This window comes from Dermacentor andersoni, chromosome 9, assembly GCF_023375885.2.
Source record: "Dermacentor andersoni chromosome 9, qqDerAnde1_hic_scaffold, whole genome shotgun sequence".
NCBI lineage: Eukaryota > Metazoa > Arthropoda > Arachnida > Ixodida > Ixodidae > Dermacentor > Dermacentor andersoni.
Window position 1 is genome coordinate 122,677,541 of NC_092822.1, and position 24,757 is coordinate 122,702,297.

The 24,757-nt window shown below is 48.4% G+C and overlaps 1 protein-coding gene across 1 annotated transcript; it reads left to right on the forward strand.

Moving 5' to 3' along the window:
* Positions 1-756: 756 nt before the first annotated feature.
* Positions 757-9,032, forward strand: Su(H) (recombining binding protein suppressor of hairless). The gene has a single exon (XM_050177186.3). The coding sequence runs from the start codon at positions 842-844 to the stop codon at positions 2,669-2,671; it is 1,830 nt and encodes a 609-aa protein (XP_050033143.1). The 5' UTR covers positions 757-841; the 3' UTR covers positions 2,672-9,032.
* The last annotated feature ends 15,725 nt before the right edge of the window (positions 9,033-24,757 follow it).

Genomic DNA, 24,757 nt, shown 5'->3' on the forward strand with positions numbered 1-24,757 from the left:
CGAGTCTCCCACGAAGGCCCTCCTTCCCCACCTCCACGCAGGAGCACCCTCTCACTCACTACGCGACTCTCGCGGGAAGAGCGAGAAAGAGAGAGAGAAGATCGCCGTTCCGAACAGCGCTGCCACTCCCTCTGGAGAAGCGCGTCGTCTGCTCTACTCTGACAACTGACGAGACCTCCGAAAGGTTGTTTCAAGGATCCAGTGAGCAAACATGTGGAGATTATATACTTTTTGCAATCCAAGTACTTCTAATAACTATAGAGCTAAAGCTTGGCTATTGAGAAATATAGTGAAACGAGAAAAACAACCGCTTGGAGACCAGCGTTCGAGAGAAGGAGAAGGTGAGGGGACGGTTGCGGAAACGGAGGAGAGAAGGTGTCGCGGGGAGTGCAGCGACCTGGCGGGAACAGCAGGGCCAGCCATTGTTTCCCACGATGTTTGCTGAGAATCTGCGGATTCCCACGGTGACTCGTGGCGGCAGCGGCCCGTTCAGTGCCGTGTCCGTCGCCAGTCGCCAGTGCAGCGACAGCACCGCAAGGACTGACACGTTGGGCCGCTCATCAGTCGCTGCCGCGTCGTCATCGCCGATGGTGTTCTCTCCCAGCGAGTGCCGTCCCGCCGCCCCGATCAGCAGCCGCCGCCTTGGTTGCAAGACAAGCTCGTTGCCGCTCGACCACGTCAGGTAGGCGACGCTGCGATGCGACACACGAGTTCCGTCCATCCGACACCGAACTCGGTCCGCGCGCGTCACCGGCGGTAGCATCGGACCTCCGCGCGTGTGTGTTTGGTGGTGCGTGTTGTGCGCGAGTGCGTGCGTGTGCTGTGTTTGGGTGACGCTGCCATGAGTGACGTGTATATGACCGAGGAACAGTACGCGGGTTACCACCCGGCGCAGAGCAACTACTCCTCTCCGCACGACGACGGCCCCTACGGCGCTGCAACGGGGATGGCCGGGTACGGCGACTACGGTCGCGGTAGCGAGCTGCTCATGGAGCTGGGTGGCCAGCCCGTCGACATGTCGAGCCCGCCGGCGCGCTACTACAAGGGCGGCGGCGGGGGCCTCTCGGACCAGGAGCCGAGCGCGCTGCTCGGCTCGGTAGCCAAGGGTCCCGGACCCCCGCCCGCGCCGCAGGGCTCCCCGCACCTGGGTCTGCAGGCGCCGCGGGCGCAGCTTCCGCCGAGCCCCGTCGCGAGTCCCGTGGCCGTGGCTGCGGCGACGGTGGCCGGCGGCGAGAGTCGACTGTCGCGCGACGCGATGGATCGCTACCTGCGCGAGCGCGGCGACATGGTGCTCGTCATACTGCACGCCAAAGTCGCCCAGAAGTCGTACGGAAACGAGAAGCGGTTCTTCTGCCCGCCTCCGTGCGTCTACCTGCTGGGCGACGGCTGGCAGCGCAAACGCGACCAGTTGCTGCGCTCGGGTGAGACTGAGCAGGGCGCCCAGCTGTGCGCCTTCATCGGCATCGGCAACTCTGACCAGGACATGCAGCAGCTCGACTTCGGCGGCAAGAACTACTGCGCTGCCAAGACGCTCTTCATCAGCGACTCGGACAAGCGCAAGCACTTCATGCTCTCCGTCAAACTGTTTCACGGGAACGGCGAAGACGTGGGCGTCTTCCACAGCAAGCGCATCAAGGTAATCTCCAAGCCCAGCAAGAAGAAGCAGTCGCTGAAGAACGCCGACCTGTGCATCGCCTCGGGCACGCGGGTGGCGCTCTTCAACCGGCTGCGTTCGCAGACCGTGAGCACGCGCTACCTGCACGTGGACGCCGGCAACTTCCACGCCAGCTCGAGCCAGTGGGGCGCGTTCACCATCCACCTGCTGGACGACAACGAGTCCGAGGCCGAGGAGTTCACGGTGCGCGACGGCTATATCCACTACGGCTCGACGGTCAAGCTCGTCTGCTCGGTGACCGGCATGGCGCTGCCGCGGCTCGTCATTCGCAAGGTGGACAAGCAGAACGCCTTCCTCGACGCCGACGACCCGGTGTCGCAGCTGCACAAGTGCGCCTTCTACATGAAGGACACCGAGCGCATGTACCTCTGCCTGTCGCAGGAGAAGATCATCCAGTTCCAAGCGACGCCCTGCCCCAAGGATACGAACAAGGAGATGATCAACGACGGTGCCTCGTGGACCATCATCAGCACGGACAAGGCCGAGTACACCTTCTACGAAGGCGCGGGACCCGTGCGCGGACCCGTGACGCCGGTGCCCGTGGTGAGCAGCCTGCACCTGAACGGCGGCGGCGACGTCGCCATGCTCGAGCTCACCGGCGAGAACTTCGCGGCCAACCTGCGCGTCTGGTTCGGCAACGTCGAGGCCGAGACCATGTACCGCTGCGCCGAGTGCCTGCTCTGCGTGGTGCCCGACATCTCGGCCTTCCGCGAGGGCTGGCAGTGGGTGCGGCAGCCCACGCAGGTGCCCGTGTCGCTGGTGCGCTCGGACGGGGTCATCTACGCGACGGGGCTGACGTTTACGTACACGCCCGAGCCTGGACCGCGCCACTCGGGTCCCAGCCCGTATCCGGCTCTGGTGCACGAGATTCTGAGGCCCGCCAACGCGCGTACACACCCGCCTGCACCCGAGGACCACGGCGTGACGTCGCAGGGCTATGGCCAGCACCATGCCATGGGACACTACCCCGGAGCCCACCACCAAGGCATGTCCTGAGAGCCCTCTCACATGTGCATTGATGAAGACTCCCTACCCTATTTATTTTTGCCTCACTACGCGGTGACAGGACGTGCGCGGATCCGAGAGCCAGAACCCGACAGTGCGTGTCACGCATCAGTGTGTCTTGCCCTGCGTACACGAGCCCCGATTCTGCCTCACTCACAAGACGCATCGTGAACATTGGCGCTATCAGTGAAAGAGGGCTAGCATAGAATGAGAAGAGCATTATTCTGGTGGCATTTCGAAACCAGTCGCCCTTTCATTCAGAAAATCACCCTTGCACTTAGATAATGCCGCAATGTTTCCTTGTAGATGAATCTCTGTGTCAGTGCAACTACTTGTGTAAGAAATGCCATCTGATATTTTTTTTTATTGCTTTGTGGCCATAGTCAAGGGAAAGGGTGCTTTTGGGAATTTGGGCTTGCCCTGCTGTGTAAAGATAAGGGTGTTAACTCATAATCCCCCAAGTTTCTTGAGCTTCGGACTTCTTTTCTTGTGTTTTGTGTGTTGCTTGAAGAACTGCGCAGAATATGTCTCATTGTGATTGATGCTAAAAGTGTTGGGACTGGTTCCTGTGGGTGTCTTCGCCAACTGCAGATTCATTTCATGCAAATATTGTCAGTACTTTCTACTTCCCTGCCGAGCTTCCCACATAAGAGAGCTGTTTCTCAGGGCGATTTTTTACCTCTTAATCTATAATGCATGCAGTGATTCAGTTTCAACAAAAAAATATTGCCCACATGAACCATCGCATCCTTGTATGTGTAAATTGGGCATATGCACTTGTGTAAATTTATACTTTTAGTTGTTTTTTGTAAAAGTGGCTATGGTACAAGATCTATTTATTATTGTCTATGCCGTGGCTGTTGTTGCCTTTTACAAACAAAATTTATTGCCGTTTTATTTGGGTTTCCTTTACTATAGACATCAGTAATTAGCACCAAACTCAAAATGCTTCCTTAAGTAACATTGCTTTGTCAACACTCTTTTAGTGGTGTCCCATGCTATTAGTGTGCTCATTAACCATGGGAACCAGCATTGATTTGTTGCGCAGGATAGAGAGCAGCAAGGTCACATCGAACTGGCGAGTTTTCTGTAATTAACTTCACAGTGCTTCTCAGATGCAGAAGCATTTCTGTCCCCATTCTGTTGATCTAACAGAATGTAATGTAATAGATGGTAAGCCTTAAGAGGTGGTTTAAGCCAGTTAGCTAAGTAGAAACTGTTATCCAAGAAGTCTACAGAGCCATGAGAAGCAATTGCTCATGAAAGGACATTGGAACCTCTCCACTTGTATTAATTGCAAGCAAAATTTAGGCAGTGGCATACATGAAACCAGTTGTAAAGCAGCAGTGATTGAGTGCATGACACTCGAAGTTTTCTGCTAAATTTTGTGAGTGGTACTCAACTTCAGTATCCCCTCATATTTTGTGATCAGAACTGGTGTCCACTAAAGTAATTAAGTGGAAACAAGCTTAACAGATTCAGTAACTGAGCTTTATGATGTATACAGCAAGCACATGATTATTTTCACAGCTCTTAATTGTTGGTCAGCATTTTAGTGAGGATTTATTGCTTGATAACTTTTTATACAACTCTGGTGTGGTACACATGTGATCTGTCTCACACTTAGAACTTTTATAGCAGCTGTGCATTAGAGTGGTTCTATTTTTGAGCCTACATTTTTGAGAACTGCTTCACAAGCTTCAGTACCAGCCGCTGCAGCTCAAGCTTCTCGTGCTGAGTTCCTTGTTTTCCATACCAGATACAGTTCTTTATTTTCTCAGTCATCCCTTGCAGCATTTGAAGAAAATAAAGGTGGCGTTAGCATGATAGATACAAGACAGGCAATGGAATGAACTCTAGGAAACATTTGTCCTTTTGCGTTTACTTTCTGTGAACCGACTAACCTGGGAGCAGGTACCACTGCAATATTCCCTAAACATGCCAGGCGTGGGCACGTCGTACTTTCAGAATGGATCAAGTGCCAATTAAAATCAAAACCCACTGGTTATTATTCAGCTAAGTTCTCAAATACTCTGCACTTTTGCTCTTTTAAAGTGAATCAGTGTCCTGTCTGTATTGGTAGTGCCCCACGCGAGTCTTCTGTGGCCTTATCGAATGCACAGTATAAAGCCACAATTTGTCCAGCTGGCAGTTCAGTGCTGTTTCAAGAGTAGAGAAATTGTATTAATTTGGAAAAACAAATGGCATTACTTGTTTGTGTGAATCTGCTGCTGTGTACGTTTAAAACAATGCACACAAAGATTATTACAGAAAGGCAAGACAGTATTTCAGACAAGAATGCTGTGTTGTGAGCCCTATTCCTGCCGTTTTCTCATTGACTTGCTCTACATCTGCACCACTGAATATAAGTTAATGAGCTCATAGAACTTGTCTATTTAATAGATCCTGCCAGTTTCATCCCACACCTTTCATACAGCAGGACTAAATTTTGAGTCCTTGGCACTGAGTTACTTTTCCACTTCAAAATTGCAGCTACTGCTATGCAGTACTTGCAAATGACAATAAATGTTCCAGGTATAGAAAGGCTACCTGGCTGGTGAAGAGGGGTTTGTGTACTCACAGCATTCGATCAGTTGCCATGCAAATATATTTCCTTGCATTGAGCGTTGCTATGTTTTCTTAGGAGTGGCATTTGTGATGTTGTTACTGAATTCTTGACACACTGCTTTAAGACATTGAGTCGAATACAGGCAAAGGAAAGCCTTTGCGTACTTTTTGCTCATGTATAGTAAAAGGTATGAGCAGCTTTTGGAAGCCAGACTTCTCTACCAATTACACAATGCAAACTGTGATGCTTTTATAGCACGTTGTTGCACTTATCAGTTGAAAAGATGCCCAATATGCATTTATACGGCCATGGATCACAATTATTTCCATGAAATCCTTTATGTACAGGATAGAAACATAAGCAAGGCTCTTATATGTGATGTGAAGCATACAGCACTAGCAAGGTGCTTGAGAAAGGGCAAACAAGAGCAAATCACCTACACGCATAGGTTAACCAGTAACAATATTGTTCAATAAATTGGTTGCAGAAGCAAGCAAGGGCACTTTTCAGCTGTTTTATTTACATTTACATAATTAGGTCATGTGCTTGTCTATTCATAGAACTGATTTAATATGCAGGTGTGAGCAAGCAGCACCTCGTTGTGAGCTCTGTTGGGTTGGCTGTCAAACATGCCTCCACAGAATTGTCCTTCGCTTATAGCTACCCTTCAAAATATTTCGTTGGTATTCTTAGCACAAGGTGGCCAGAAAGCAGAGCTTTCTGAACGGTTCATACATAGTGGTGGCTTTAGTGTGTGCATGCAGCAGTTTGCATTTAATGTAAGGTTTTCTTGATGAGAAGTCGGTGTCAAACCGCATGCAAAATGTTTGCCATCACTATTGAAATATCTCTTGAGTGCTTCCTGCTGTTCCTACTGAGATTGAACAAAGGTGGAACTTTGCATAAGTCCTACTGTTTTTACAAGGATTGTGTTCATCAGAGCAACAATGTTTTTATTCTGAACATAGGTGCATCTTGATTTCAAGGCCAGTGTAATCAAAGTTGTGGACCCTGTCACAGAGCAAATTTCAAACCTGGCAATTGAGAGGCTGTGTGTGGCCACAGTGGTTGGCATAATGAATGCAAAGCCATATGCTATGCATGCATATTAACTGCATCTGAGAAGCAGAGTACAATCTAACTTGGAAGGATTGCAGTATTAAGTATTGTATATACTACTTGTAGGTGTACTTTCAAATATACTTGCTCCGTAAGTATCAAGAGAATAGATGGTTTCAGCTGCTCCATTTATGCAAACACAAGAGGTGTGTGCCTTTTAAGGTCTGCATAGTAGGTCAGGGGAATGAAGTATAGATAAGGGGCCAAAGTTTAAAATTGATGGGGCAAGTTTTATATGCGTAAAGGGAAAGGAGGCCAGCTCCGATGCAGAACGTTCTTTCAAGCTCAGTGCTTCACACAGCCGTCTTGTGTTATTCTACGGAGCCAAGCCTTACGAGAGAGCCGAACACACTTCTGTTAACTTAGCAAGAACTTGGAAACCATTTTGTTAAATGTTTAGTGCAGCAACTGTTTCTATGCTCTCTCTTCTATTTAATTAGTTATGCTGTGCCAGGTTCTGTATATGTGTCATGTAATGGAATATACTTCGTTTACATGTGTTAGTGACTCGTGGGGATTGACAGATTGTGGCACCTGTGATTGATCTTGAGGCTGTTGCGGTTTATCCTTGTCCATGTCAAACGATTGTTTAGATGATGTAGCTCTGCACATCATGCTAGGGTTGTGCCATGTGACGTTGCATAACGCTAGAAATAAATTTAAACCAAGGTTAACACTGCGTCATTCAGAGACTTGTCTACTTTGTAAGCAAGTGGTCTATATTTTATGTATCATCCGATTGCCACCTCATGGTTGCTAGTTCAGCTAGTACAACAGGGTTTGTGTTAACTTAATTTTTTTTGTTATTGGCACTGGTATTTGAGGTTCCTTCTCTGACGATAAGACTCTTGGTACCAATAGAAGCACTCTTGGGCTTAAAAGAACAATCATCTTGTTCAACATTGCATTGCAGCCTCTTGTAATAATCGAATTTTTGGGGGATAAAGGGTGAATATAATAATTAATTTTTCTTTAATTATATAAAGGCTGCAACAATTTCTACTTTTGCGTAATAATTGCCTCTATGTGCTGGTCACATTTCTGGCTTGTCAATAATGTAGCTGCTGGGCATCATGTGTTGCTTGCATTTCCAATGCACTGGTCAGCTTGTCCTTTGTCTTGTCCCTGATCCACTTGCAGTGACAACATTTTGAACAAGTAAAATGTAATGTGTGAAGATGTTACAGATGTCTTTGAGTGTGTTGTGGTATGCTGGGAGTGACATGTTGAGACACTCGTAGTGTAAGCAGTGGCACACTCATTTGTAGTGATAGTATTAAGAGCATTGTGAATGACGTCATGTGATGTAGCAGAAGTTGCACCTTTCAATTACCGCTGCACCTTGTGAAAAGAAGCGGTAGACAAATATTTGACATCCAAACAAAGTGAAAACAGTTCACATGGATGATGTTGCTATTGTTGGCAGTATAGGATTCACCAGCAACTGCTGAAGGGATTTCATTCCTTGTGAAAATAGTTTTTGTCATTGTTGGCATTTATAGAAAATGCAGCAGGTGTACTGCTTTATGAAGTGTAAGGATTCAAAATTACAAGTGCAGTTATAGCTGTGATGGTTCGACGATTGTATGCATTGGCATTCAAAAGCACCAAAGGTCAGAAATCTGTGGGGTGTGCCAGAAAAGGGCTGCAATTGTGTGCTGAGATAAAATTCACTTGCTATCATTTGGCATACAGGGGCACATTTGAATATTTCTAGATTTGGCACAGCATGCAGTGTGGCATTCTATTGCCATTTGGTTGCCAGCTTGTGGATAAAATTATTTAGAATTAAAAAGGAAACCATTTTAATTTTACTGGCCTCTCTCGGAAAATGTTATTGAACAATAAGAATTCATGGGGCAAACAGTGCAGTTTTCTGCCTCGGATAAAATAGCAACTTAGCAACTAAACTGTGTGATGAGAGGTTGTAATTGGAAGTTCCCATTTTTCTTAACGCATATCACATCAGTCTTCAGTTTGTTACTGTGCCATGCAGCTGAATGTATGGTAATGTGTGAAAAGATGGTCCCAGAGTACAATACATATTAAGAAGGAATCTTTGACGACAGAAAGTAGTAAGCGTTGAGAGATGCAACATGCAGTTACACAGACCAAAACTTCGGGAAAGTGATGCAAGCCTGCGTAAAATAATTCAAAACATCTTTTAATTGCAGTGTTCTGAAAGACGTGGCTAACAAAAGTGTGGCACTTGAGCATCCAGTGATTTGGCAAAGGTCTTAAATATTGGCTATGTTCTGCAGTGCCTACAACATTGTATTCAATTTGAGTCACTAAATGTGCATTGTGGCATTTTAAACACAAGTGCTGTGTAGTCGCTAGTATAAATTCGCAGTGACCACTGTGATTGTAAATGAAAGCAGGGCTGTGAGCATGCAAGTCTGTAATGGTTACAGAGGTAACATTCCACAGTATTTTTATCTACGTTGCTTGTGTGCGCTCGTGTGCAAGAATGCTTGCACTGCGAGTCTGCAAATGTTTGTGCAGAGACGACAAAGCAGACTCAATGGACACATATATGTACATTATCACTCTCTGGTGACATTGCTGTATATTTCGCTTGTGTTTCTTTCCTCTGTGCTTGTCACTGATGTGAAACGGAACCGATAAAGACAAATATATATATATATATTATGGAGACTTTTACATGCCCTTGCACTGTCTGGTTTTGCCACAATGGCGAGAGCGAACGATCGGCCCCGTTTGCTTGGGTAGCTTACTGCGCTGAATTATGCGTGCCCACAACCCTTGCCCCACTTTATGATGTGGTGTTGACGTTTGCGTTCTGGGCAGTCAATTCATATTTCAATTGTGTAGTACGGCCGAGATTCATGGGCAGGAAGCCACTCCGCAGACGAAACGGGTGAAGAACGATCGCCGCGCCCCCTGCCTCATCCACCGCAGCACGCGCGTTCACAGACACATACAAAAGCAAGACCTTTCTGAGCGAATCAGACGCGAACTAAGACCGCCTTGCGCGCAGAAATAACATGATGAAGAAACTTTTAGAAAGACTCAACATACCTGCTCTCGTTCGAGTCGCTGGAGCGTCACGTGATCATCCCGTTATTGGATGAAGTTTTATGATGAAAATTGTTCTGCTAGGAGTGGTAAATCACGCGAAGAGTATGCGCACCTTGGCGAACTAGAAGGTCGCTCATTCCACGAGCTTTGTAAGAACAGGTAAATGGAGTGATTGCGACCCGACGATGCAATCTCGGCTGCAAAGGACGCCGGTGAGGGCTGTTGCTTACACCGAGCTAAGGATTATGTGTTATAATCCAGTAAATTGATTTTTTGCACGTTTCGTTCTTCGTCACATCGGCCTGATTCTTGCGATGGAAGGTATGATAGCAGGAGTTGAATGGGGGCTAGGTGAAAATATAGTCAGTCCAAATAAACGCATTTGTCGAATTCCAAATTCATCCCTTCGAGGTCCTGTCGATCAGCCGGAGCGTGAAGTCAACCTTCAAAAGCGCTCCACAGCACCTCCACCAAAATATGAACTCGGAAGTATTTTTCTTCTTTGTAATCTTGCCGAAGCGTTGACCGACGCGACAGTCGATGGCTGCGGCGCGGAGCACCTCGGCTCCAGCTAGGCGAAACGATTCGGCTCGATGACACAGCCTCTCTGTAGGGTGGCGCTCCGGTGACATTGCTAGAAAGTTCGGCTCGCTGCTAGGGACACAAAGGTAGGTTTTAGATAGTGAATGTACAAAGAAGCTAACATAGGCGGGGGGGGGGGGGCAGCATCCGTCTATACAATCTTTAAGATATGGTTTGGGGTGCATACGGCAGGGCATTGCGAAATCCTGACTACGAGATTACCACATTCGTTGAAAATAAAAGTTTACCGAGGCTAAAATATGGGGCAGAAACCAGGACGTTAACAAAAACAGCTGGAGAATAAGTTAAGGGCCGTGCAAGGAGCGATGGAACGAGAAGTGTTTGCCATAACGTTAAGAGACAGGAGAACGGTGTGGATAAGAGAGCAAACAGGCACGGCCGATGTTCTAACCCACATCAAGAGATAAAAAGGAGCTGGGCAGGTCATGTAATCCATAGGGCAGATAGGGTAGACCATTAAAGCTAGAGAATGGGTGTCAAGGGAAGGGGAGGGCAGTAGAGGACGTTGGGTGATGAAATGCGGAAATTTGCAGGCGGAAGTTCGAATCAGCTAGCTGAAGACGGATAATTGGAGATCGCTGGGACAGGCAGTCGTCCTACAGTGGACACAAAAATAGGCTGCTGCTGCTGCTTTTGATGATGATAGAATCTTACAAAAAAATAAAGCTACTTACATGTCTCATATACATGCGCAAGAGACGTCGCCCATATGGCTAGTGTGGTGACGTAACATTTGCCGGCCAGCTTCTTACGCATATTACGTATCATAGGTGCTCGCCGACAAGTGGACTTTATTCCCCAGCTCCCACGGGTCGGAGAACTCGGATCTGTAGCGCTCTTAATAAATAGAAAATCATTTATACCGCAACAAAGCTGCGAGGAAGACCAGGAATTGAGGCTTGAGGCGAACCTCATAGAGTCAAACGCCTTCGTACCAAAGTGTTCGGTACCTCCGAAGTTCTTCGTTGTAAAGGTCGCGCACCGTACCTCTCACAGTAGATCAGACTAAACACTTTTAAACCTCTGTTAAGTTGTATTCAAGAGGCACTTAATGAATTAGTTCAGGAATATTTTTGTGAGAATATTGCCTGACAGAATGTGCGACTGCAGCGGCCTTATTTCACCGCGGTTCACAGCACACTACGCCGCAAAACGCAGGAACTCGTCGAGTAAAGCTGCAGATCGTCGAATATTGTAGTCGCCTCCCTCGCCATCAAATTCAATGGTTTGTATGCAGGATCTTTTTCACTGTTGCCTTCCTTGACGTTTGCGCCCTTTCCGCCTTCTGGCTTTGAAGACCTCGTCGGTCGTCAGTTATCATTACACCTGCACTTCGTCATCAACAGCGCCGTATTCATCAACTGTCGTACCCGTTGATGCGCCGAAACGAGCAGCGTACGAGATGAGCAATTCGTGGGGCAGTGCAGCAGGACTACTATACTATCATCGGCACGCTTTTCAGTTGCGTCGCTGCCATTAGCACTAGCGGGGAGCGCGCCTTGGCGTGACGTCTGTGGAAGCTACTGGCGACACCGTCACGTGGCGTTTGTTGTAAAGCAACAAATCAGCCGTCGGGGTGGCCTAAACTTTTTCGTGGTACAGGCAAATTCGTTGTAGAGTTCACAACACGTATGAAAGATAAATAGGTCGGCGGCGACTTAATCAGTCCTTTCGTCTACATGTCATTTCGCTATATAGGCGTTTGTTGTAGATACTTTCGACTGTACATAGCGAGGTATCGAAACGGCTAAACGTAAGGACGTAGGCACGCTAATATAGAATGCCATTTGAAAAAAATATATAACATGCGTACAAAATTACAACGTTACGTTCACATATTATTCCATGTTCTGAAGAAAAGCACATAAACCAAGAGTAAATGTTATCAAAAGTATTATGCAAGCAATTATCAATGTTTTCTGAAAGGAATATCCCTAAACAATATCAAGAAAGAAAATTGACAAACCAAGGGCCCTATAACGTAAAACTATTCCAATATGTTTCTATTCCAATCTGCTGACGTCAAATTTGCGTAACCACCAACGCAAGCACCGGGCGGTCACCCGCCGGGTTGTCTGAACAGACCAATCAAACGCTCTCCTCGTTCATGGGAGGTAACTTTTGTTTGCTTGAAAAACGAATAACATTGTCTACACTGAGCGGCTTGTCGTATCTAATTGACTGACAAGGGGCGAGGAGAACGCTCAAGTAGAGAGGGATTCGATGGGGCCGAGCCACTGCGCTGAAAGTCGATAACCGGATGAAGAGGGTGGTGCCGGCGTCTACGATTGGTCGGCTTTCCCTTACTTAGCTTGCGGTGGCTGGTCGAAAATCGCGGCGGCATGCAACGGAAGCTCAAGAATGACGCTAAAACGGACCCTCAGCAAAGAAGAGTTGGCAGAATGAGGGGGCAAACGTACCGAAAGTGCTCGACAACGATACACGGCCACGCAAGAAGTATTATTATACGCAAATACACCCATGCTCTCCGGCAGGTGCGAGTAGCCAGCGTCTGAGTGATAGGCGGCAGCCATCTTCCATTCCTTTCGGAACGGGGCAGCCTGCGGCTATTCCGAAGAAAATTCCGTTTTGTTCGGCATATTAATGCATCTTTATCGCGTACACGTCACTTTGACGCGGTGAGTTCTTGCGGTTTTGTGACGTCGCGTGACAGGCAGGTGAAGTGGGTGCAGCCCGAAAACTTTTTACCAATAGCCGAGGGCTAATGGCGAGAAGGGGTCGAATCAGAAATAATTGTTTTTATTTTTTCTGTCAAATCATGCATAATCAGTGTGTACACATCATATCAGATGGGGAGGTATCGTGGAGTTCGTGACGTCGCGTGACAGACAGGTGAAGTGGGGGTGGTCGAAAAAAGTTTTTGACCAATCATGGAGGGCTGAGAGCAGAATTGGAATAGAAAAGTTTGGAATAGTTTTACGTTATAGCACCCCAAGAGTACGAAGTAACGATAACACAAAATCAATCTTCGAAATATTTCATGTACATTTTCTAAATGTAGTGCAGAAATGTCAAGAGCCCACGCTCTCTGGAATCCAGCCGTTTTAGAACGGCTTGAACAGTTCCTGTCGTCGCCGAGGACGTGCGTGAAGCCTGTCGTGCATAATTTGTGTATTCTGCAGTTGAGCGCACTTGGGGTCCTTTTTTCTTTTTTCATTGCGCTAGTTTGTCTTGCGTTTGCTGCATTCAACGTTCAGCAGTCGTCGCTCTGTGATGCTAATAAAGTTGGAGCAACTGATTATATAACGAACTGCACTCACTGACCTATTTAGAAAAGGCGAGCCTCATGTGCGACAAGAGGCCACAAAAATGTCCCAGAATTCTTTTAAGCTGCTGGACTCGACTCTCGGGCCCCTACTCTGCCTGTATGCGATGTCGTGAGTTGTAAATGTACAACGTCTAAGGTATTGACACATAACCATTCAGGGGGATTGGCCAAGCATCAGATAGGGTGTTTGGCTAAATGTGGTAAAAAAACTTAACCGGTTACAAAAAAGAAACATTATTGTCAGAATTTAGTCGCATTCAACAAAAAAATGAAAAAAAAAGTTTCTAGATTGCAGCGCAAACGTTCCCGTCACTGGGCCCAAAAGTCTACGCACCCGTGTCATACCTAATACGAGAGGACGAAGCGGTGTTTCCGTGATTATTTTTGATACAATAAAAAGTCGTAGACAAGAAATGAAAATAAAATGTTCTATAGGTCTCACTTTCCATAAAAACAAAGAAATCAGAGCCCTTCCATCCCCCACTCTCAAAAATGTGTGTGTGTGGGGGGGGGGGGGAATTATGCCATTTGCTCCCCCCCCCGCACTTTTGAATGTGGCTCTTTCGGCTCCAAGCTGGAAAGTCCAACAAAACGATAGCTGAAGCAAAACTTTCTTTCTTAACACAGTAAAGAATGTGTAAATAAAAGAAAACTTACGTGGCATAAACAACGCTTTTCTTTACTACGTATATCCCCTGCCGGCGCAGTGTGGATTGTCTTTTGTGCCTCCCCGGTGCGCGCTGTAGCAAACAACGTGCGCCATTCGCCACACACGCTTGCATTGAGGAGGAGGCCTGGCGCTGGGCAGTTCCCGCCCCAACAAGTTCCCGCTTGCGCTCTTGCCCAGTTTTTTGGCACCGCCTAACCGTATGTAAAGACGCAATAAACTTGCTATATTTAAACTGCAAGCAAGGGGAGAACTCCGGACAAAGTATTACGATCAGCCGCGCCCTACGATTGGTGTGCCTCACGGCATGAAATCGTTGGATTACCAAATGCTGAAACTGTTAAATCTCCCTCCACAGATAGTCTACATAGCGTTGCGCTCTGAGTGTCTCATAAAAATACAAATCTAATCAAACCTCTTACAGGTCTAAATGTCGAATTACATTGTGTAATCACGAGGCATGATCGATATGTTCGTGAAAATGACCCTAGCCGAACGTGCAGAGCCATTTCAATGCCAATAGAACACTGACCTGAATTTTTTTCTAAAGGCATGTGTCGCTTGTGATTTTGCCGATTTTATTTTCAGGTTGTATCTAAATAAGAGCAACACTAATACTTGTTTTCCGGCAGGAGCAGAAGTAGCAGATATTTCATATCTTGAAGAAATGAAGGCCACTTTTTGGTGACGTGTGCAGAATATTTCAACTGCGTAGGTTGCTCTTGTGGTCTTAAACAGTTACTGAATACTCGCTTTCTGTCAATAATTATGTGTTATACACGGCATTCAGTTGTTTTCGCCCGGTATCCTCGGTGAACTATGCGGGGTATGGCGTTTATATTTATTCGAAGTACGAAGTCTTATTCTGAGTGACCAGCGATATATGTTTATTCTGGGTATGTTCATTACAGCCGTTGTAGAAAGTTAATCATTGAAGTGTCCCAATGTGTCATACTGTCGCTAGTCGAAATCTTCCCCAGACTCCTGAAAGAACTGCATGAAATATGGACTTCAAATTGCGTGAAAACAGAGAGCGAAATAAGCACAAGGCATCGCGAAACTTCCACTTTTCTGCTTTAAATACAAGTGTCGCAGATAATTACTAAACCCTCGCTTTTCCATGTGTTTTGCGCATCATACCGGATGCGTAGTTTGTTTCTTCGGTGTCCTCGGTGAGCTAAACAGGGCATCTTGTTCATATCTGGGGAAAGTTGGGCATGCTTTGAGCAATATGCAGGCAATGTTCCGCAATGAAGGGGTGAAATGCGCTTTTTTCCAACAGAATACGTATGCAAGTGGTTCATAGCGTTATTAGTCTGCCTTACGAGTGGTGTAAAACTCGGACGGCTGGCTCTCATAATTACTTTCGTACAATTACAATTGGGATCAAATATTGCAAACATAAGGGAAACATTACGCCAAGTTTATGTACGATGCTAAGTACTGGTCGATCAAAACAGCTTAGAAAAACACTGTAAGCAAGCATTCGAAAGTATCACGCTACAGTTATTAGGTTTACCAGAGTCATTATTGTAATTGCACTAATTAATTTTTCAAATAATTATCTTACGCCACTTATTTCTATCTACGAATTATAGCCGCTGAGTTCGCTCGGCGTATACACTTGGAACGAATTAACTGGCCATCACCAGTTCCGAACTATTAATTTTCAATGTGCCAATCGAAATGCATCGCCCCCCCCCCCCCCCCATTCCAGCCACTTTTTTTTAAAACCGCTGTTTTATGCATTGAAGCACAAAAGTAACTAGAACACCAATGCATTTCAATGGGCGCATTGAAAATTAGTAGTCCGGAACTGGAGCTGTCCAGAGAATTCGTTCCAAGTGAATGCACCGTGCGAACTCACCGGCAATAATTCGTAGATTTAAATATGCGGCGTAAAGTAATTAATTAAAAAGTTAAATAGCGTAAATACCTTAATTATTAAATTGAACATTATGATTTCTCGTAGAAGTAATGGCCGCCTCATCGAGTAATCTAGATCAAGGGTTAGATTTGTGTTAACTCCCATAGGCAATCTTGAAAAAATTGGTGCAGGTAAAAAAAAAAGCCCCAGTCTCTATAAACCGTGTACCTGTATAATCATAATACAAAATATTGACACGCGAAATGAAAACACGTATAGAGCTGCGCTCAAATTTCGCATTAGGGAGCATTGTAATCGCCGGTGAATTTTTCCTTGTCAATATTGCAAGTCAGTTATGTTGACCGCACTTCGTTGTGTACAACCTCGCCAATACTATTACCTTAGCTAGCGATACATTTGTGCTGTAGACTTAAACATCAAGTACAATTCTTTGTTTAATCAGTAAAATTGTTTGTAGCGCATGCTCACGGGCCCGCGACGCAGCGGAGAGGCTCAGCCTCTCTGTCCCGACGTGGGAGCGGCCCGCTGCGCGCTAGGGCGCGCCCTAAAGGACCCTAATAAAGTTTTTTATCCATCCATCCATTCATGCTCACTCTTTATGGGCGCTGTACTGCTGCTACTGGGCGGGATCAGGGGCCTTTTGTCAGGCACTCACCGCCTTTTGTTTCTGCACCATATGAAATATTATATAGTTTCAAGAATTAAGTACAAATTGAAATATTTCGAGTGACCGTAGCCGGACGCCATACTTCAGATTTGGTTTATGTCTTGGAGCAGTGCCCACACGAAATCATGTTAGGCCTTGATTTTCTGTCCGCACATTCGGCCGCTGTTGCTCGGCGGGTTTTGTCCAACTCACGCTACCGCATGCCGTTAACCCTGCTGATCCTGCGCACAGTCGACTATGTTCCACCTATTAGGTTCGCCCACCTCCCCGAGCCGTGACCTACATTGTTGCCGAGAGCGATTAAATCGTGTCGCCCAATGTCACCGTCCTCCTGTCGCAGAACGTCGCATACCCACACACTGCAGTTGTCCGTGGAAACGACAATGCCATCTGTCTTCCTGTGGTGCATTTCGGCCTCTGCCCTCAAGTGCTACTTCAGGGAATATATCTTGCAACTTAGGCGTCGGCTCTCAACTGCCATATTTCTACCTTAACTGGCGACAATGCGTCGCCTACCTCTGTTGGTTCGGGCCCTACAAGACGAGTGTTAGAACTTTTCACGACAATGATCGCTGCTGACCTTCCGGCCCACCTTGCGGACGCACTTCGTTGCCTTATTTCTAGCTTAGTACCGGGACATTTTCGATATCGATGACCCGCCACTGGGTCAAACGTCCGTTGTGAAACGTCGGATACACACCATCGACGCCAGCCCGATTCACCAACGGCCCTACCGCATCTCCCCTACTGGGCGCCAAGTCATACAGAAAGAAGTCGACAAGATGCTTGCCCGCGATATCACTGAGCTTTCTTGTAGCCCTTTGCCTTACCCCGTCATGCTCGTCAGAAAGAAGGATGACAACTGGCGCTTCTGTGTAGACTCGCCATCTCAACAAAGACGTGTATCTGCTGCCGTGGATAGATGATGCCCTAGATTATTTATGTAGTGCAATATATTTCCTTCGATAGACCTTCGCTCCGGGTACTGGCAGATTGCAGTTGACGACATGGACCTTGAAAAGAGTGCTTTTATCACACCTGATGGCCTCTATCAGTTTAAAGCGATGCCATCCGGGTTGTGTAATGCCCCGGCCACATTTAAACGTATGATGCACGCTCTCCTTCACGGTTTTAAGTGGTCAATCTGCCTGTGTTACCTGCCAGTCTGCTTGTAGTGTGAAGTGTGCATGTACACTTTGCCCAGAAACACTGTACTGTGCAGCTCGTCACTATCAACTTCACCATACCATCCTCCTTTCTTTCTCAGCATCGTAACTCTGTTGTTGCCCCAAACCTCTTTCCTATAGCTTGGGATAGCAGGCTAGAGGCACTTCCCTCAGACCGACCCCTCCACCTTGCTGCGATTATATATGTACATTGCACTGCTGCTAACGAAACAACATTTTCTCTGCCATTAAGATATATTTAGCCCTTTCTTAGAATGTATAATAGTTTACACAAAGTTCATTACTACATTGACGACTGAAATACAATATTGTACAACGCACTGCACACTAGGTATTCGACGTGGAAGATGGAAGTCCGATGCACTGTAATTCCACAACAATCACAAAACAGTGATGAAGTTTGACTCGGATAGATTCACATAGTAAATAACATTGATAAAAGAACACGCACAATGATGGTTCAGAAACATAGTTGCTATACGGTCTCCAGAGCAAAAGTTGGCCGAACAAAAGTTGCTACCGCAAGGACGCCGCCACGTTGCTGCCTCGCACTTTTGTAACGCATTATTTAAATAATCAAGATATGATGTAAGAACAGGCATTTACACATCGTAAAGTTCATCCCGAATATTTCTTTAGAAAGATGCGATGGCTATTTATAAAATTTTTATGTGAAATTAATGGTACGTGAAAGGATGCTTTTGCAGTTGCATGAACTAGATGGCGCCACCATACTGGTTGAGGCTCTGGATCGCGTCCAAGCAGACTCAACTCCAGTTGAAACCCGTTGTGGTGGCTTAGCGGCAATGGTGTTGCGCTGCTAAGCATGAGGTCACGGGATCAAATCCCTACCGCGGCGGCCGCATTTCGATGGGGCGAAATACAAAACAAGCCCGTGTCCCGTGCATTGGGGGCACGGTAAGGGTGCCCTGGTGGCCAACATTAATCCGGAGTCCCTCACTACGGCGTGCCTTATAGTGGATTTGGCACGTCAAACGTTATGATTAATTTAATTAATTTAGTTGTGCTCAACCTTCAAAGAATTTAGCTTGGCGGTATAATGCCTTCCGTCGTACACTGTTTTGAGAAATCACGTTTGTTGAGAGAGTGAAAATTCTTGGTATTATGTTTGAACCAACCGGAATATCGCTTAGAGCCAGAATTCAGGTCCTTTCACACGTCAACAACGTGTCTTCCGCATTTAAGGCATATAACAGAATAGAACTAAGCACGAAATCTTCTGTGGCTGAAACATGTACGGCCGCTTAAGCGTTTCATGTCGCGCGAATTGCTGTCATGCCTGGAAAACTTGCTATTAAGTTGGCCTCTTCAATGGAAAATTATTACAGGATGGAAAACCAGGCCTTGTTTCTAGATTTGTTCTCTCCTTGTGGTTCATGAGCTTGTGGCCTTGAGGATGCCATCGTGGTAGGTGTGTGCTCGTTCATTTATGCTAAAAGTTGTTTCTCTAGTGTCAATCGGGCATATAGTGAAATATCTCTATTTGTGCGTTGGCTTAGTACGGCTGGTTGTATTTTGTTCACACATCGTAACATAGGACCACTTGCTGGGCTTCCGTCAGAACATGACAAGGTGGCGGCCGATTTTAAGCGTTTCTTGACAGCAGTGCCCAGATTCAAATATCTCAGCAACACCGGCTGGTCGTTTTAGTGAAAATGTCTCCTTTTTTGAGCTGAACGATACGCAACGTTTTCGATGTCAACCAGAGAAAGCGGCGGAACACGTCTGATGATCCCTGGCGACGGTAAGGCGTTAGCAGCATAGCGACACAACGTATTGCCCCAGTCGAAACGAGTTATGATGTATGCGGCACGTACCCCACCGGCGCTCCTCCTTCCCGCTTCAATCGAAGCCATCGGACGCACGAAGCCTGCACGTGTCCTCCGAAATGCATGGTGCGCCGGAGCGCGTGAGTGCTGAGAAGGCGCTTAGTGGAAAGCGCGCTCCTGTCACGCGCTTCTTTCTGGACGCGCTGAGCCATCTATTGGCGCTGCCCAGAAGCCCACGTGGGACCTCCGAGACAATGAGCGCGGCGCGCCGGCGCCTGCGAACGCTGAGAATCGTGCCGTCGCTTGCCGCACATTCAGTGGCAGACGCTCAGTGACGCAAGTTGGCGAGTTTTTCATTGAAGAGCGGCGGATGACGAGTGCATTCAGAGCGCAGTGCGCTAAAGCGTTGGCTGAAAGGCGTTCACTGAAAGCGGCACATACCCAGTGCAATTTGTGGCATAGCCTCGTAGTGTGTCGGGTTGCTGTCCTGGATGAACCCCTGTGACGTGGGTTCAATTCCACTCAGCGTCGGAGAAATTTAAGGGCTCTTTTTCGTCATTGTAGAAGGGCACATTCCCAGTGGCACACACCTAGTTGCCCAAGTTGGGGCCAAATGAATTCATTGAAGAGGGGCAGACGCCTGCTGGCACATAACCAGCGACGCAAGTTGACATACATACATACATACATACATAGCCTTAATGACGGCGGAGTTAGCACACACTACCAACTAAAAAGATTAGGAAGATGGCGTGTTGTGTCCTCTTTAGGCTGCCCCGGTTGTCGGTCACCAGAAACATAAACGAATGCTGTGCGCGAATCTGTAGTTGTACGTGCAATTTGGACACTTATCTATCCCATGTTCAATGCGCAATAGACACTTACAGGTGGAAGAAGCGCTCATTGTTTGAAAGCTTGGTACTTGCAGCCACAGCGCCTGCTTTGTGGCCGGACCGTTACTTCGCTGCAGTCAGCGCTAAGCCACTACGGGCAATGCATCCTATTGATACGTGTACTTATCTTTATCGGGCGACCACGTTTCGCCGCTTAACAAATGCAATCGCACAGCGCGGGACGCGCCTGCATGTATCCGACGTTTCTGGAAAGTTATCGATGCTTCTACCCGGCTGTCTGTTGTCGCCGAACCTTGTGTTATCTGATTTCATCGCGTAGCGCGAATGGTGTAGAACTTTGTGGAAAGCACGCGGGTTCAAACGATTAGTCTGGAACATTCGACGACTGCTCTATAAAAGCCGACGCGCTTGACCCGCTGAGCAGATTTTCGACGATCGCCGAGCGTGTTCGCCGCTATCGTTGTGCTATAAGTGTAGCCTGTTTTGTGGGCACAGGTTCGCCCAATAAAAGTTAGTTTTCTTGTTCACAGTATTGCTACTGTGTTCTTTCTTCAACGTCACCACCACGTGACATCTGGTGGAGGTGCTTGTGCGTTCATGTACCGAACGCCCCCGCAAAGCCGCGATCCAAGCCCGAAGCCCGAGGACAAAACCGACACCGCCCAAGACCAGCGTGCTAGCCGCAGACTGCAAGGCCTGCCCCCAGAGCACGGACTTCTACCTGAGGCGACAAAGAAGATCGTGGTCAAGACAACCTCAATGGCTGCCCCAGCGTCCCCCGTTATCCTACAACAACCCCGGGACCCACCGACCTTCCATGGAGCAGCGACTGAAGACCCGGAATCTTGGCTGGAGACCTACGAGCGAATCGCGACATTCAACAACTGGGACTCCGACGACAAGCTGCGGCATGTCTACTTCGCCTTAGAAGACGCCGCCAGAACGTGGTTTGAGAACAGGGAGTCGACCTTGACTACGTGGGACCTGTTCCGTAGCGGTTTCCTGTGCACCTTTACAAGTGTCGTGCGCAAGGAAAGGGCCGAAGCTATGCTGGACGCCCGAGTGCAGCTACCAAACGAGAACGTTGCCATCTTTACGGAAGAAATGACCCGTCTGTTCCGCCACGCCGACCCGGATATGGCCGAGGAAAAGAAAGTTCGCCTACTCATGCGTGGTGTGAAGGAGGAACTTTTCGCCGGGATGGTAAGAAGCCCACCGAAGACCGTCGAAGAGTTTCTTCGTGAGGCGACGAACATCGAGAAGACACTCGAAATGCGGAACCGGCAATTCAACCGCCGTACAAGCTCTACCCCCTACGCAGGAATTCAATCACTGGCCACGGACGATCTGCGCGAGACCATCAGGGCCATTGTGCGCGAAGAACTGCGCAAGGTCTTGCCTTCGTCGCAGCCTCAAGTGGCTTCGATCGCCGACATCGTAAAAGAAGAGGTGCACCGATCGCTTGGAGTTCCTGAGGTGCAACCAGAACCACCGCAGCCTCAGCCGCAAGCGATGAGCTACGCCGCCGTCGCCCGCCGTCAAGGTCCCTTTCCACTACCGCGCCAGGGCCCCGTAACGCCGCAATTCCGTCGACCACCACCGCCGCCGCCAGCACGCCCACCCGTCGCCCAGCGCAGCTACCCGAGGAAGACTGACGTTTGGCGCGCTCCTGACCACCGCCCGCTCTGCTACCACTGCGGAGAGGCAGGTCACGTCTACCGACGATGCCCATACCGAGAGATGGGACTGCGAGGTTTCGCCGTTAACGCGCCGCGTCCACAGCTTGGAGAGCGCCCACGTGACATCGCCGACTACCTCGCCGCTACTCAATGGAGCTCTCGACGACCGTCGCGTTCGCCATCACCAGGCCGCCACCTGTCGCCGCAGCGCCGACCATACAGTGGCCCAGCCCGGGGCCGGTCAGCGAGCCCATATCCGGAAAACTAAAAGCAGCAACCGATGGAGGTGCGGTTGCTGTTCGTCGAACTGACGAAGATCCTCCGCCGCCGACGAAAGCGCCGAAGAAACCATCTCGACGACATAACGACGACGCGCCACCGTCCCGAGGAAGTCAGGAAGCCAAGACTGCACCGACGAAAGACGACTTCACGACGCGACGTACTAGCTTCAATTCAACACGACGCAGCCGTGATCCGACGCCAAGACCCAACTGCAACGCAAGACAAAGAACCACCGACCTCGACGTGCTTCTAGACGGCCACGCAGTCACCGCCTTAATCGACACAGGCGCCGATTTCTCAGTCATGAGTGGACACATCGCCGTCCAGATGAAGAAGGTTAAGACTGCATGGGAAGGCCCTCAAATTCGGACCGCTGGAGGACACCTGATTACGCCGACAGGAATGTGCACGGCAAGAATTACCATTCACGACCGGACTTACCCTGTCACCTTCGTTATCCTCCAACAGTGTTCACGAGACGTCATTCTCGGTATGGACTTCCTGGACCAATACGGCGCAATCATCAACCTGAAGTCGAAGTCAATAACGCTGTCGGAAGAGAAAGCGATACCGCCGGAGAGCCCTCGTAGTCACCACGCCTTGAATGTGCTCGAAGACCAAGTGAGCATCCCGCCCCGCTCCAGCATTGTTATTTCGGTCGGCACCGAAATACCCGCTGACGTAGAAGGCGTCATCGAAGGCGACCAACGTCTACTGCTAGACCGTGAAATTTGCGTCGCAAGAGGGATCGCTCGACTGCATGGAGGGAAAACTGAAGTGTTGCTGACAAACTTCAGCCAGGAGTTCAAGCACCTCAACAAGGGCACGACGATCGCGTACATCGAGGAAATTCTGGAAACAAGTAATGCGTTTGTCCTCTCGGATTCCGCCGCATCTACCCCGATGACCATGCTTCCCGAACCAGACTACGACATTAATCCAAGTCTCCCAGTGATTAAGCAACAGCAGCTCAGAAGTCTGCTCCGACGATACAAAAGCTGCTTTTCGACGACATCGAGGATTCGACAAACACCAGTCGCCAAGCATCGCATAATCACCGAGGAGTACGCTCGACCACTCCGCCAAAGCCCTTACCGAGTTTCGCCGCGAGAACGCGAAGCTATAAGAGAACAAGTCGACGAAATGCTGCGCGACGACATCATCCAGCCGTCGAAAAGCCCATGGGCATCCCCTGTTGTCCTGGTGAAGAAAAAGGACGGAACCCTACGTTTCTGCGTCGATTATCGTCGTCTGAACAAGATCACGAAGAAGGACGTATACCCCCTTCCACGGATAGACGACGCATTGGATCGGCTCTGCAACGCTAAGTACTTCTCCTCGATGGACCTCAAGTCTGGCTATTGGCAAATAGAAGTCGACGAAAGAGATCGCGAAAAGACCGCCTTCATCACCCCAGACGGCCTCTACGAGTTCAAGGTTATGCCATTTGGACTGTGCTCGGCGCCTGCAACGTTCCAGCGCGTGATGGACACGGTTTTAGCGGGATTGAAATGGCAGACCTGTCTCGTTTACTTGGATGACGTCGTTGTATTCGCCGGAAATTTCGACGATCACCTTAGGCGGCTTGCCACAGTACTAGAGGCCATCAAGTCATCAGGGCTCACTCTGAAGCCAGAAAAATGCCGCTTCGCTTACGACGAGCTTCTGTTCCTAGGCCACGTCATCAGTAAATCCGGAGTACGCCCCGACCCCCAGAAAACAGCTGCCATCGCAAAGTTCCCGCAGCCCACCGACAAGAAGGCAGTGCGTAGATTCCTTGGCATGTGTGCCTACTACAGGCGCTTTGTCAAGGACTTTTCACGCATCGCCGAGCCGTTGACACGTCTAACTAAATGTGATGTTGAGTTCAAGTGGGAAACGCCGCAGGCCGACGCATTTGAAGAACTCAAACGACGCATGCAGTCGCCGCCGGTACTTGCGCACTTCGACGAGTACGCCGATACAGAAATCCATACTGACGCCAGTAGCCTAGGCCTCGGTGCCGTTCTAGTCCAGAGGAGAAACGGAGTCGAACAGGTGATAGCTTACGCTAGCCGGTCGCTGTCAAAAGCGGAAGGCAACTATTCTACAACCGAAAAGGAATGCCTCGCCATCGTTTGGGCTACAGCTAAATTTCGCCCTTATCTTTATGGCAGGCCATTCAAAGTCGTCAGTGACCATCACGCGTTGTGTTGGCTAGCGAGTATAAAGGATCCTTCAGGACGACTGGCACGGTGGAGCCTCAGACTACAAGAATACGACATCACTGTAACCTACAAGTCAGGACGAAAACACTCCGATGCCGATTGCCTATCACGCGCCCCAATTGACCCGCCGCCGCAAGATGACGAAGATGACGCCTTCCTTGGCATGATAAGCGCGGAAGACTTCGCTGAACAGCAACGGGCAGACCCGGAGCTAAAAGGCCTGGTGGAATATTT